Source organism: Neltuma alba, unplaced genomic scaffold, assembly GCF_004799145.2.
Source record: "Neltuma alba isolate B1F8T4 unplaced genomic scaffold, ASM479914v2 tig00010280_pilon, whole genome shotgun sequence".
Taxonomy (NCBI): domain Eukaryota; kingdom Viridiplantae; phylum Streptophyta; class Magnoliopsida; order Fabales; family Fabaceae; genus Neltuma; species Neltuma alba.
The window spans coordinates 346,793-362,651 of NW_021635203.1; the positions used below are offsets into that span (position 1 = coordinate 346,793).

At 31.5% G+C, this 15,859-nt stretch overlaps 1 protein-coding gene across 2 annotated transcripts; it reads left to right on the forward strand.

The window, feature by feature from the left end:
* Positions 1–355: 355 nt before the first annotated feature.
* Positions 356–1,763, forward strand: LOC114755499 (transcription factor MYB8-like). Of its 2 annotated transcripts, XR_003741312.1 has the most exons (4): positions 356–715; positions 822–951; positions 1,094–1,676; positions 1,705–1,763. XR_003741312.1 is itself a non-coding variant. In XM_028944377.1 (3 exons), exons 1-3 carry the CDS (start codon positions 583–585, stop codon positions 1,611–1,613), a joined length of 783 nt encoding a protein of 260 aa, XP_028800210.1. In that variant the 5' UTR covers positions 356–582; the 3' UTR covers positions 1,614–1,678. The 2 variants fall into 2 exon arrangements, 1 of the variants encoding a protein (XP_028800210.1); XM_028944377.1 differs by lacking the exon at positions 1,705–1,763 and having other exon boundaries at positions 1,094–1,678.
* Positions 1,764–15,859: the final 14,096 nt, after the last annotated feature.

The window sequence follows — 15,859 nt, forward strand, 5'->3', positions numbered from 1 at the left end:
AAGATGTGACTTCAGTCTTGAGTATGATAAATACATGAGTTTTTTTTAGAAGTTAACGATGATAAAAAAAATCCTAATATTATTAATTATATTACTAAAAGATTGACATTAAAATTTTAAACGTTAAATAAAATATTCTAAAAAGACCAAACTAAGTTCCCTTACCCAAAAAAAACAAAACAAAACAAAATTATACACGAAGTTAGAGGATAAAATGCATCTAAAATGTCTCAGAATATTGATATGACACAAAGCTCATCCTTTTTTTTAATACTACACACAAAGCTCATCCTTATCAACTGCTTCCTTCCCTTTAACATCAGCCGTTTTATGGATCTGTGTTATAATTATAAATGTAAAATCTTATATCCCTCCGCTTCTTCTTCCCCAAATTCCACCTGCCTCAGAGTCTCTCTCAGTTATTCCTTCTCTCTTTGGTCAGTTGTCGACACAACACACCAAAAACAAACAAATTAGAAACGAACTTATCCACTCACTGTTTCTGATTGATTTTTCTCTCTCGTTCCTATCAGTCAATCAATCCCTCGTTCGTTCCCTGAGCTTCTTCATAGAGAAGAGATTATGGGACGTTCGCCTTGTTGCGAGAAAGCCCACACAAACAAAGGCGCTTGGACCAAAGAGGAAGACCAACACCTTATCGATTATATTCGCCTCCATGGCGAAGGCTCTTGGCGTTCTCTCCCAAAAGCCGCTGGTACGAACTGATTCGTTGCTTTTTGATTCTGATTCTGATTTTGAGTTTCTCTGTTGATTCATTTTTCTCTTTCTGTTTCTTTCTCTTTTGATTCGGCTGGGTACAGGGTTGCTCAGATGCGGAAAGAGTTGCAGATTGAGATGGATGAACTACCTTCGTCCTGATCTCAAACGTGGAAATTTCACCCAAGAAGAAGACGACCTCATCATCAAGCTTCATAGTCTACTAGGAAACAAGTATTATTAACTTCTTAACCGATTTTTCTCTCTGTGTTTTGTTGTCAATTCTGTATCGTATTATGTCTCTATTTGGATGTCGACGAATCGGGAGGAGCTCTATCTAAGTTTATCTATTTTTCTTTGTTTCGCTTGAACATAGATGGTCTCTGATTGCGGCGCGATTACCAGGTAGAACCGACAATGAGATTAAGAATTATTGGAATACTCATATAAAGCGCAAGCTTATTAGCCGCGGGATCAATCCCCAAACGCACCGTCCTCTCAACGAAACCACCGCCTCTGTAAAATCTACCGCCGAGTGGGACTTCGAGAACTCACCGGCGGCCGAAAACGACTTCCTCGGGAAGAATCAGAAGCAGAAGCGGGAGAGTGATAGTTTCAATTGCATCGATTTCGGCAGTATGAAGGCGGTTGAGGAGTTGAACAACACTAGTAGCGGCATCACTACAGAGGAAGAAGAACCGCCATTGCTAGAGCGAGATTCTTCGTTTCATTGTGCTGAAATTGAGCCCAATCTGGAGCTCTCAATTGGTCTCCTGCCTTTTCACTCCGGATCGGCTCGTACGAATATCGGGTTGGTGCGGTCGCCGGCGACGGTGGCTCAAACGGCGGCGTGTCGGAGTCGGCAATTCGATTTTCAGAGGTGGGGAAGTGTATAGATACAGGGAACCGCCATAACGCAAAAAGTTTCAGAAATAGATTTCACACACTGTTGTCCATAGGATTTTTTTTTTTTATTTCAGGAAAAAGGAAAAAAACAGAAAGTGCTTGTTTTCCCCCTTAGTTTGCAGTATAAGTATATTGTTTCATTTTGGTATTTCAGATGTTTCTTTTAATGAAAAGTGTTTTTCTTTTGGAAAAATCTAAAAAAATTGACAGTTGAATTTTAAAATTTTAAATTAGTATTAATTACTATATTCGTAAAGAAAATGACTACACTCAAAAAGTAAAAAATATTTTTTTAATAATTTCTCATTTGAAAATTTGAAATTCAATAGTTTTTTTTTGAATTTTTTTTTTTTTCTTGACAGATTCTTTGAGTGAAATGTTGTTTCATGTGTTTTTAGGCCTTTAGGGCAGTAAATGATACTCGTTGGTATTTAAAGTAGGGCTTAATTAATAAATTTATTTTAATTCTAAATTTAAAACTTATTTATTATATTTGTTAATTTTTTTAAACGTATCTTATTAATACTCCTTCAATTATCATAAGGTAGAAAATATATTAAGAAATATTATTATAATATTTTAAAAAAATATGTCATATTTTTTATAATTAACTAACTTACTTAATTTTTTTAATTAATCAAATAGGATTTATATTAATGACCGGATAATTATATTCATCATATTCTAAATAATTCTTGTGCTATTAATTAAACAATTATCATTTTTAAGCCAAAAAATGATAATTGCTTAAAAATGATAATTGTTTAATTAATAGCACAAGAATTATTTAGAATATGATGGATGTTTCCAATCTGATCTATAGGACCTAATTAATAAGTTCATTATAATTCTAAATATAAGATGTATTTCTCATACTTAATATAGGACCTAATTAATGAGTTCAATTTAGTTTTAAATGTAAAACTTATTTCTCATATTTGTTAATTTTTCCTAATTGAATTCTATTATACTCCTTTAATCATAATCAAGGAGGAGAGGAAGGGAAAATATTAAGGAAGATGATTATAGTATTTTAGAAAAAAAACATGTCTTATAATTAACTAAGTTACCTAGTTTCTTTAATCTAATCAAATTAGTCAAATAGGTCTTATATTAATGACAAGATAAGTATACTTTATTTTAAGCCAAAAGAACTTTTTTAATTAATAGCACAAGAACTTTTCAGAATTTGATGATGTTTCCAATCTGATTTATAGATGATTATGAAATTAGTCTGATATTACGCGTTAGTCAGCAAGTACTAGTATATATGATGAGAAAAATTAGCATTAGAAATTTAGGTTAGTTAGCAAATACTAATATATATGATGAGAAAAATTAGCATTAGAAATTTAGACATGCTTTTGTCGAAAACAAAGTTATTTTCATTTGATTTCTTATACATTGATTGGTGGAGAAAATTTTGGTCCAATCATATTATTTTTAGAACATCTATTACAGTATTGCATACTGTTATATCCAATTTGCTGGCACAAAAAAAAAAAGTTATATCCAATTTTATCAGTGTTCCAAACAAATTAATTGTTAATCAAATTTTAAATGAAAGTTACAATTTAGGACACAGTATTGTTGGCAAAAAAAAAAAAGGCACAAGAATGAGCATCAAAATAAACGTAAGTATAAATATTCACACATCAAGTTCCGAAATTAAAAAAAGAAAAGAAAAGATAGTTTCCATATGAATATTAAATTACACAATCCATTGAAAACCATAATATCATCTATACTTGAACAAATTAATGACTCAATAGCTAGTCCAAAGCTTTGATTTCCATATATGTGTGGGTGTGTGTATGGGCAAGATTTTCATATATATCTCAAAATTTCATTTGTCCAAAGCTTTTTTGTAACCAAAAAACATGGAAGTGTTTTTGTTGCATTGTTTTCTATTTAGTTCGAATTAAGATTAATCAATTTTATCCAATAGAATTATTAAGGTCAAAGCAAGAGCAGACTAAGTCTAAAAGTGACAGAGAGATTTGGCAAGGAACCCAAGTACGCATATATATATATATATATATATATATATATATATATATAATAGAAGAAAAATGGAATTGGGAATTAATCCAAAGACTAGCTAGTACTTTTTCCCGACTTTATTAGCGGTATTTACATTTTATTGATACTGTAATCTTAAGTTAGGCGTGATCAATTGAAATTCATGTTATATGAAAATTCAAAGGATGAATAAAAATGTGCCAAGTTCCCTTTACAATTTGACAAACCCATTTATTATGAAGACATTTCTTTTATAAGCCAATTCATATATCCCTTTGGATCATATACGTAAAAGTTTGAGAACTAATTTACACAAATAAATATGTTAGTTTTTTTAAAAAGGCTATAATCATTTGAATTGAAATTATCATCATTGACGAAATTGATGTCTAGTATATGCAATCAATATAATAGAATTATTTCAGAAAAATTATAAATTTATGAGATAAAGTGGATTGAGATTTTACCCTTAAAACCAAAGCAATTAAACCTCTCAACTAGCTCCTTATAATGGTTATTATTTATAAAGATTATAATTTATTATGTATTTTGTAGGGCTAAGGGTAAAAAATACCCATAAAAATATGCTAAAAGTTCACCCAACACCATAGATTTTTTTTAGATTTAAATCTACCAATCAAAGTTTAAAAAGAGTCCAAAAATAACATTGCCTTAAAATGCAATAAAGTCCATTAAAATTGGCTGTGGGACCCACAATTTTTATAGTAAAATTACCAAAATAACCCCAGTTAAAACTGAAAAAGCTAAGGGTAAAAAATATCCATGAACTTATACCGAAAGTTTGCCAAATACTGTATAATTTTTAATAAAAAAATTTTGAACTCGAATTGAATTGCTTTATAACGAAAAGCTGTTTATATTCCCAATTTTTCTAGTAAACATTATGGGTATCTTTTGAAAATAAAGACAAGAAAATTCTTTTATGTTAATGTTTATGGGTATTTTTTTGAAAATAACCCCAGTTTAAAAAAAACAAAGAAAGAAGAAACCACCATCTCCCTCCAGCATCTTGATTGTTTTCTTAGTTCATCTCCATTCCAAGAAAAAAACCTACTCTCTCACAAAATGGATTTAGATTCTTTATTTCAATCAAACTTTAGATTATTCTTATATAATTTTTTTTCAAGATTTAATTATAAATTATTTAAATTAAATTAAAAATATGAAAATATCAAATGAATACTACTCAAAGAATTAAAATGTAAATATTTATTCTGTTACCTTTATTTAACAATTTTTTTGGAATTAAAACACTTTGGGATAAGTAATAATCATGATAAAATATAAAATATGATAAGTTACAAAAATATTTAATTATTATGTATAATATTTATGCTATTAAAATATTTTCAACCATAATGATTAATATAATAACTACAACAATTGACTGGTTTTCATTAAAAAATTAAAAAAAGGCTAATCAAGAAAAAATTTATTAAAAAATAATTTTTCAAAAAAATATCTATAATGTCTACTAAAAAAGAGATTAGGGACATAAATAACTTATCGTTGAAGAGCAATTCAATTTAAGCTTAAACTTCTCTACTTAAGTTATTTTAATTATAAAATTTTATTATAATTAATATTCTCTAATACACTAATGCGATAGTCCTTCGAGATTTGAGTATTTTGGTACTTTCATTAAAAATTATATGGTGTTTGGTGAATTTATGATATAAGTTTATAGGTATTTTTGACCCTTTGACAAACTCAATTATTTTTATATATTTTGATATCTTTTATATGGGTTTTGTCAACTTAATTAGTCCTTGTGACCTTAATTGATTGTTAATGGATTTAATATATTTTATTTTGAATTATTATTTTATAGGGGTAAAATTGTCATATTTTGGTTTAATTGTGAATAATTGATTTTTGAGAATAATTAATGCTACCTTATTTTTAAATTTTGTTTGCAGGTTTTTGAAAAATTTAAAAATTTAAAAAAAAAAAAGAAAAAGAAAAAAAAAAGACAAAAACTATATATAATATAATAAGGGGGGCAAAACGCAACTAATAATATACCAGTCGTCATCATCTTCACAATCCGGAGAGGAGAGACGGGGGACCCGCAGAGAGAGCGAGCTGGGTGGCGGCGGTGAAAAAGAAAAAAATAAAAAGAAACACACACACCCACGAGCTGAAGGAGGCACAGTGAGAGAGAGCGAAGGCACTATTCGGGTCATCATCTTCTTCATCTTAACGGGGCTGGATGAGAGACAGCAAACAGAGTGAGAAAACGTGAACCAGATTAGCGAACAGAACAGAGAGCTTGAACGGCGAAATGATACCTCCAGCTTTCATCTTCCATTGGCTCCTTCACTGTTGTTCTGCTATGGTTGTGATTATTGAAGCATACGGTGGAGCTTCAGTGATGCAGGGACTTAGCTAAATCCTTCCAATTCTCTAGAGCAATGCCTATGGCTTGAACTTAGAGCTTTAAAAGGGAGTTTCAACTCTTCCAATCTTTACTTCTTTCATTATAATTATGATTTCTAGGTCTTAAAATGAATTTTATAATGTTTGAATCAGCTGTGATGATTTATATTTGTATTGAGATTGGCTGTAGTTGTTGGAATCTTTGATTAGCATTTAACATTATGCTTTGATTAGTTTTAATTTCTTTACATTGTACTGGGTCAGACTATATTTTGAAATTATTGTGAACATTCAGTGGTAATTCAAGGTGGCTTGGTTATTGGACTAAAAATGTTAATTGCTTTTCTTTGATTTTCTTTTTAGCTAATTGTGCTGAAACAGTTTAATTGTGAATAATTAATATGCAAGGTGGCTTGGTGTTGATTATTCTAATTAAACCGAGTCTAAAGGCTAGCCCTTAGAGTCTTTTGAATTTAGCTAACTCTCAAATTAATTGAAGTAATGATAGCCTTAATCATTGTGCTAGAGGATTGCTTTTCCATTTGCTGTCACTTGTTTACTCACTTTGCTTATTTTATTCATATCCATTTTATAAACTAAAAATCCAAAAATTATTTACTCATTTTGCATCCTTTTAAATTTTGCCAATTAATCAGTTAAAAAGAAAATCAATTCCTTTTCAAGTCAATTCTTTATTTGGTGATACTTAGTTTGCTTAGGATTTCAAATAGATGCTCTTCAAAGTGAAACGACCTGAGTTTTGCACTATATTGCATTGTTTGGATTTATTTTTGATTGGGAACCCCAAGGCGAACGACAAAGGCTCTCATCATCCTTAATTAACTTTTTTTGTTTTAACTAGGGGTATTTTGATAATTTCACTAAAAAAATCATGGGTCCCACAGCCAATTTTAACTGACATTATTGCATTTTAATGGCACTAGTATTTTTGGGCTCCTTTTAAACATTGATTAGTAGATTTGAATCCCAAAAAAATCTATGGTGTTGGGTGGATTTTTGACATATTTTTATAGGTATTTTTGACCCTTAACTTTATCTTTTATTATTTATGGTACTAGAGACGGATGAATGTGTCCATTGTCCTCTGAATTCAGTTTCAAGGTTTCCAATCCCATGAATCAATGTTTCCTAAGGTATACATTTATATTAAAATCAAAGATTATTGCGGCATATATCATGGGACTGATTATATATATACATGATTTTTGAGCAAAGTAATCCCTCATGTATACATATATTGCCATCTAATCCCTCAAAGTTATAACAAGCTAATATAAAATAACCAAGGGTTTGGACAAATATTTTCAACTAACTAATAATATTAAAATGATAACCGACGTGTAAGCACCATCGTGGGGGATTCACAATTTAAAAAAAATGTTCCCTTACTAATAGAAAGCGGCCGTCTATCTCCTCCGAATTACACATGGATTGGTATGATCCTGCTTTGCTTGGTTTATCTTGAAAAAAAAAAAAAGCAAAAGAAAAATCACTAAAATAGAAAAATTATGAATAAAAACCCATGATAATATTAGTATGGATTTTGACAACAATGGTATGAGTTTTGGCAGCAATTTTTATTAACTAGTCTTTGTGTGCAATTTTTCTATTTCGGAGGTTTCTTTTTATCATTTTTCCTTATATCTTTACCAAAGAGATAAAGTCAAATTATTCTGCTCTCCCTCTCTCAATACTACAGAATATACCATTTTATAATTATTTTAATAAAAATATGATAAATATTACTCTTTTGGTCCTTAATACAAGACTTATTTAATTAATTCGATTAGATTGAGAAAGTTAAGTAAGTTAGTTAATTATAAGAAATATGACATGTTTTTTCTAAAATACCATAATTATCTTTCTTAATATCCTCTCTCCCTCTTCTACTTGATTATAGTTGAGGGAGATCTATAGGGGTAATTTATGAAAAATTAATAAATATAAGAAATAAGTCTTATATTTAGAACCAAAATTAACTTAATAATTAGGTCATATATTAAGGACCAGAGGAGTACTTTTATAAAAAATAATTAAGTAAGTCATATATCTATCATGTTATTAGTTATTGAAGAATTTTACAATTATTAAGCCATATAGTTTTTTTGCCCTCATTAAGCCATATAGTTATATTTCTTGATTAAGAAATAAAAAATTTCTCTGGGAAAAAAATGATATAAAAAGTTTACAGATTAATAAATAATATGACTAATTTCGAATTCCATACAGATGCATAAAAAATTTTTTCACACTAATTTCTAATATAAATATTTTAACATATATCAACAACCACATGGTTATGCGGCTTTTAAGTTTTCCCTTTTCTGGTCTTAAATAAGCATAACCTAATTTCTTTAATTTTAAAATGAAACCTACCCATCTAGGCAAGTATACATGTATGCCCTGGAATTAGTTTTGTAATATTAAAACATCACCTAACTATTAATAGAAACTTCATGTGACATGTTGGTGACAAAATTAAGTAGGTAGCCAAATCTCTAACTATATATATAAACACACACACACACACACACACAATGGGGAGTCCATGTGCAGCAACGTAAAGCAGATTGGTTATCTATCAGCCAGCGTATGAGCTGCATAACTTACGATCTTTCAATTAATTAATTAATCAACTTGATTAATTTGGTTTCATGCTTTCTTAATCACCTCATCAATAATAAAATAATATGAGAGTTACTTGCACTTAGAGAATGCTGACTCATAACATAAATAAACTAAACATCTTATGGTTGAACTAAGTGTTTAAACTTATTAAAGAATAGGAATCTAATCGGGTTTGTGCGTGCATGCAATATCATCAACGGCTTCGTTGGGTAATAATTTAGGCTATTGAAAATCTAAATATATAATTGAGGGTAAAGGTGCAAATCTACCTGTAAAATTTTTCTCAATGTGTGCAAAACACCGTAAATTTTTTTCAGATATAACCTATAAACTCTAAAACAACAGCAAAATTGACAAAATAGTTAAAATAGTGCAACGTTTGTTAACTTTTTTTTTTCCCTGGTGGGACCTACATTATTAAAAAAAATATGCTTCAGTTTTTTATTTTTCTTTAGTGCCCTTTCTTATCAATTTGATCTATCGCAGACTCTCTCTTTTCTCCCTTCATCTCTCCCTATCTTCCTAGTGGCGGTAGCATCCTCATCCCAAGCCTTGGTTGAAGCCTTGTCTTTCTCCTCTGTAAACACCCTTACATATTCCCCGTAATACACTAACCATACACAAGCACATATGCTAACTTTGATAGAAAAGAAGACAAGTTACATATACACAATTAGGGTTGCTCACGGGATGGGATGGGACCAGAACAGGCCTGTCTCGGTCTCGTCCTAGTGAACAAGAATAGGATGGCCTTTTCATCCTATGTCTCCTCCCATCCTGAAAGTGTATGTTCTAATCGTGAACGGGATGGGACAGGACTAGGATGGGACTAGGATGTCCCGTCAAGAATTTTTCTTTTAAGTGGAAAAGTAACTATAAAAGGAAGCTTTAATTAAGGTGGAATACTAGGAGAAAAATCCTACTCAAGTAACTATTGTGCATAAAATTGCTTTGAATTAAAATGTCTCCAGTCATACACCGCTCTTACACTCCAACCTTTCTAAAAGAACCAACTTCAAAGTTATGAAAATTTTCCCCTTCCAATCAGTGGCAGATCAAAAAACAAGAGTTCTTCAAAGGTTCTTTTTTATGAATATGATTAAAACCTCAAACAGTTTCTCCCCCAACCATATTTGTCTTTTAAGAAAATCACTACTTTGCGATGGAGAAGAGAGAGGAAATGAGACAGGACCGTAGAATTCCGAGGGAATGTAACTGAGTTACTGAGGTGACAGATTTGGTGACAATAGTGTTGGGGACGACGATGCGAGCACCAAGCATAAAGAGCGGGGAGTAGCCATGAGCGTTAAGGTAGAGCGAGTGATTTGGCTGGTTCCTTACAAGCCTTGGGGTTAAGATCACAAATGTACAAAGGATTGCACTATAGTGATGTAACCTCAAGTCGTTTCGCTTGATGAGCTTTTTATTAATTCCTAAGCTAACCTAAATGCTATGAGTGCAAAATTGACAGAGAAAATTTGGGTTTTCTTTTACGACAAAGTAATTGCAAGAATGATAAAATCCTAAATTACTTGTTTTTATCTTTCTGTAAAATATGATGAATGATATGAATATGGGTTTAGTGAATTCTCTTTTAAAAGCGTATAGATCATATTTTAAGCTTTAAAAAAATGGTATTTCATTAAATTTGGAGTTTTGTACAAAAAATTATACTCTTCTAAAGTTGGGCATAAATTCTGGAAAATTGAAAAATGACCATATGAATAGTACCATTTTACGTGAAATTTGGGACTGATTGGTGAATTCTGGATACCAATGAGTATTTTTTTTCCTTAAAGATTGCATTAAGAGCTTTAAGTGGAACTTATAACCACTTCATTTTGATTTTTCTAGAATTGGTTATGATTTTTCAAAATTTGGCCATTATTAGGATTACAATGAATAGTAACCCAAATTAAGTGAAATCTTAAGTTTGAATTTTTCTTACTTAAGATCTTAAGAAATGATTTCAAATGGTTCCAATTGAGGTAAAATATGATCTAAAAGTAAGGCGTGACAGCTATCCTTGTTACTTAATGATATAAGATTCAATGATGCACTAAGTCTTGATGAAAAACCTTAAAACAACATTTGGGTCAAGTAGCCTTAATTAGTGATTAATCCTACTAACATAGCTAATAATCCCTTCTTAAAGCATCTCTAAAAGCCACATAATGTGTAATATGAATTGGATTAAAGTAACTTGCTCCTCTTACAAGAATGCTATGACAAGCCATTCAATAACTCAATTCAATTGTAAATTCTAACAATAACAAGTAGAAATCATAACTTCATTAAATCACAAGTAAGTAAATATAAATATAAAGCATTCAAGATACCAAAATTCAATCTAAACTACAGCTGTTCAATCCATAAGACTATCTAAACGATAATCAAGTCTCCACAATACATAAAGACAATCCTAGAACTAGGTAATCAAAATACATAACTGAGAAAAGAAATTGAACTAAATATATAATTCCCTAAATAAAGACTTGAACTCAAGCTAATCTTTCAACCCTTAAGAGGTAAAACCCTAGCCACGCATAGAAATAGGCTCTATCACCACAAGTTCACCATACGAACCAGCTATGGATAGTAGAGGAGGAGAAAGTGAAGAAAATAGAAGGATACATGTGGAATGGAGGTTGAGACCGTGGCAAATGAAGAAGATGAAGTTGTAGATGAAGAAGATGATTGAGAAGAGGGAAGAGAGGTAGAGAGGATGGCCTATTTCAAAATGGGTGAGAGGAGTCAATTATATTTAGAGAGGAACTGGGTCATCAGATATTTGGGTAGGGTTTGCTCCATTTCAGCAACTTCTTCATGTTTTAATATGAAGAGTATGTTGGGGCAAAGGAAACTTTTATCAGAGTGAAGATTACAAAAAGGCTCTCTTTACAAACATTCATTTGCCATAGAAAAAGATTGCAGAATTTGCCATTATGCATCTTCAAGCTTTGTTGTTCCTTTCTTGAACCTTTAGACCTCCAATCTCTATCTTTTAAGGTGCCTATAATCAAGATTAAGCCTAGGAGCATTAAAAGGTCCCATGAAATGAATTTAAGCAAGAGTAACCACGAAAACATCTCAAGTATGCCCCTTTAACACTTATACCATGCAACTACTCTTTTAGACAAGCTCAGGACAATATATGTAATGATGATTCATTTATACGATAAAACATATCAAACTGACATGCAAAAACATGTCAGAAATGGGATCAATTAGTGAGACTCTCCTATCAAACAACTTCTAAGTGAATAATGCTAAATTGAACCCATGATTAACAAAACCAAGAGAATCTATTCTCTAAACCAAACCATGAGTTTGAGAGGTAAGGTCAGGTAAGCCAAAGCCATGAGTTGAACTGTTGAGAGGTGAGTTGTAAAGCATCCTTCCTTAAACCCCTTTTAGCATGCGTTTAGAAGTGTTACGGTTCAAGTAGCTTGCGAACAATCTCGTAGATTGAAAACTTAAAAGTTAATTCTTAGGTTACTATTTACTGGTAAATTCTAGATTTTTTATCCAACTTTGAGAATTTAAAATTAATTATAAAGAAATCGTATTGAGGTGATTCAAAATTCTATTTGAAACTCTTTCAATTCTCTACAAGAAAAAAATTCTATGGTTCATTTCCTTGCTCAATTCGTACAGTTAATTATGTGAAATTTACTGTTCATTTGGTCAAAACAGTGTTTTTTAGATTCTCTGTCCTAACTTTGAACAATCATAACTTTTAGCATACATAGCCAATTTAGGTAATCTACCTCTTTTTTTTAAGGCTTAGGATGTGCTCTAGATACTTACCAAATTTTATAGGCAGATTCATTCATTTGTCTTACTTTCACTTGGTTACAAATTCGTGGCTCATTTAGGGATAATCTATCTCTGTTACTTGTATTAACAATTCATAATTAATTATTTTCATGTATATTACCATTCCATCCATACACTAACCATTCATATACATCATCATAGCCAATTATACATGCTATCATTATTATTTAACATCTCATAATATTGAGAGGCATGTTGATAGCATACAATATGGAGGTCATGAAGCCCAAGTAGCACTCTCATCCAATTAGAGGCTCAACAAGCCCTTTAGAGTATTCAGGAAATTTATAACTCAAGAATGCTTACATGGAGGAGGACATGGATCATTTCTTGGATGATGACATGGACACGTGCGGAGCTTGATGTGACATATGGAAGGCCACCTCGAAAGCCACCATGGCATGTGAGTCGTTGGAGTATAAATACTTGGACCTTGAGCAAGACAATAGCACGTGTTCTAAGAGCCCAAAAGGAGCATTTGAAGCCAATTCTCATGTTATTAAAGGCCCAACACAATTATATGTGCCTGGAGGAATCCATTAGAGCTATAATCTTTTAAATTGGGGCCCAAATGCATTTTGTTATGGACCATGGGAGTTTCAGAACGTGATTCAAATATATTCAAGCCCAAATGGATGCCTAAAAGGCCCATGCATGCTTATGGACGTGAATAGTAATTATGAAGATCCATTTGGAAGGTCCAAGAATATTCAAGAAGCATCAAGAAGGCGTCTTTATGTATTAGTTATGGTTTAATTTTGTTTTTTTAAGTTTCCATTTTTATTTGCATTAAATAAGGCCTTTTGATCAAAGATTGCATAAGACTATTTTAGGTTAGTTTTCTATTTTTAGGTAGCAGCCTTTTTCTTCAAGAAAAGGTAATTTCCTATTTCCTTTAGCCTTAATTGGTGCCAACCAAGATAGTCAATCATCATTAAGGCACATTTATGGCATTTATGACCTAGGTTTTTTTGATTCTAGATTGTTCTTTTGCTGCCTATGTAAGGCTACGTTTTTTGTAATTGGAGATCATATTTGAATGAATGAATTTTAGAGAATTTTATTTCTCTTGAGTGAGCTTTACTTGCCGCCTCGTATTTTCGTGGGAATACTCGATTGTATCAAGGACTGATCATCCTTGTGGTGTCTCCATGGCTAGGGTTGTAAGAGACAGGTTCTCTTAAGGTCCTACCTTCGATCGTTTGTCTAGTTTCCTAACTTGTTTCTAGCCGATCCGTATCCGTACCTTATATCACATGTTCATATATACACCAACATAAGGGCTACATTAATTACATAACCTCAATTATCACATTCTTCTCCTTTTTCTTTGTTCTCCTTCAATCATTCCTCCTTCTTTGCATATTGCACCTATTATGGTTGGTTAAGGAAGGATGAGATTTGTGAGAACCTTAGTAGCAAACAATAACTACCCAAATATATATGGCAACCTTGGCATTCATAGCATGCTTGCAACTTAACATCTTTATAACATAATGACATGTTTAGAAATCATCTTGCATTTATCATAAAACATATAGACCTATGGCATACTTTAAACATATTCACAATCACAATGCATGAGTTCATAAAACCACATAAACATAGAAATATGTCATACATGCTAGCAAATAACAAGCGCATAAGAGTAGGTAAAGTTTGCTACCTTGTATTTTTTAAACTTTCTCTTTACTTCCTCTTGCTCCCTTTGCTTCTAACTATCAAGGTTGCTTGATCAACCTTTCTCATTTATCTTTATTTATGTCACATGGCCCTAATCATATTAACATATGAATAGCCAACTCATTAGGACCATGTTAATCCCTAATAACTCTAACTTTCAAACTTGATTCCTTTTTAACCCGAACTTTTCACTTTTTTAATCTTGATTCCTAAATTCCTTCCGTTTGAATTTCATTTGGCTAAAAGGTATGCCTTTATGGTCCAAAAATTTCATTTTCAATTCTAATGCTTTCAAAATTGTTTTTTTTTCCACATAACCCTACACAATTTTTTATTTTAAACTCATTGGAAGTATCAAAATTATCAACATTCAACCCTAACACCAAGAACCAGCCTTGGCCGAATAGTCCCCTTAAATAATATAATCATGAAATTCAACCAATTTCAATGTAAAACTACTTGATTCTTATTCCTATCAAGCCTTTAAACATTATTCTAACATCAATTTCATCTTCCTGTTAACTTATCAATTTCATGCAGCCCTTTATTAACAGTTTTAAGCTTCCAAAAACCATTAAAACCCATAACCAAATGATCGGGGCCGGACTGTCGCCTTCTGCATCGCCAAGAAAGTGAGTTGCACCAGAAAAAATGTAGTATAGGATGCAACCAGTCGTTCTTCTAGAGGAACTTGTTATTAGAAATCCTAGTCTAAGTTGGTTTTCAAAAACATTATAAATTTGAGTGAGTAAAAATGGGGTTTTAGTTGTTTTAAAGGTGGTGCAACAAATGTAAAGTGCAGAAAGTTAACTATTTTTGGTATTTTAAATGAATGATGAAGAAATGTTTTGGATTAAAAGGGAATTATGGTTAAACAGTCTCTTGATGATGAAAACTCAGCTATCACTGCTCTTTAGAATGATTGGGAGTTTTAGAAAACCTCTAAGTCTGAAGAAAACCTCAAGTAATCACTTGGGTCCAATGTCTTAATTAATGAAAACTCACTTTAATCAAAGTTAATTAACATTTCTTAAGACCAGTTAAAAACCACTTAGATTGTAGATGAACAGATGATACAAATGACCTCTGAATGTCAATCGACAAACATAGAATACCAAGCACGTAGATTAATCATAATAATCACTGAAAATCAAACTGAACACAAGGATTCAAACTGAAATATTATATAGATTAATCAACATTAACATCATCCAATCCAAATACAATAGAATAGTCTAAACACCAGATCTACAATTATAAACCAAGTTTGATACAAGTGCAGAAAGTTCCTAAATCTAAAAATATTCAACAAAGCATTAAACAAAGGTTTAGATTATAGAAAAACTCCTCGATTAGGTCACTGAGCTCAGGCTTCGTTAAGAGGCTAAGGGGTTTAGCCTCTCATACCTTCAAACCAATCGCAATCGCTTCAGGAATAAACAGCCATGGTTAAAGCTAAAAATGAAGTTGGAAAAATGGAGAAGAAGGGTGTTGGAGTGGTTTGATCGGTCCAGTAATGTAGAAAATGATGAAGAGATGAAGAAAAATAGAAGTTTTCAGTGTAGGATTAATGGAGACTTAAGAGGAAATGATGGTGGCTCAACCTTGTGTAAATCTGCAGAATGGAAGAGTGTCTTTTCGT

What these genes read in the sequence shown, in the direction of transcription:
- LOC114755499 (XM_028944377.1), top strand. Translation starts at nt 583, where the DNA reads ATGGGACGTTCGCCTTGTTGCGAGAAAGCCCACACAAACAAAGGCGCT. An exon ending in TTCTCTCCCAAAAGCCGCTG is followed by an intron (nt 716 to 821) that starts GTACGAACTGAT and finishes GGCTGGGTACAG; the next exon opens with GGTTGCTCAGATGCGGAAAG. An exon ending in CATAGTCTACTAGGAAACAA is followed by an intron (nt 952 to 1,093) that starts GTATTATTAACT and finishes GCTTGAACATAG; the next exon opens with ATGGTCTCTGATTGCGGCGC.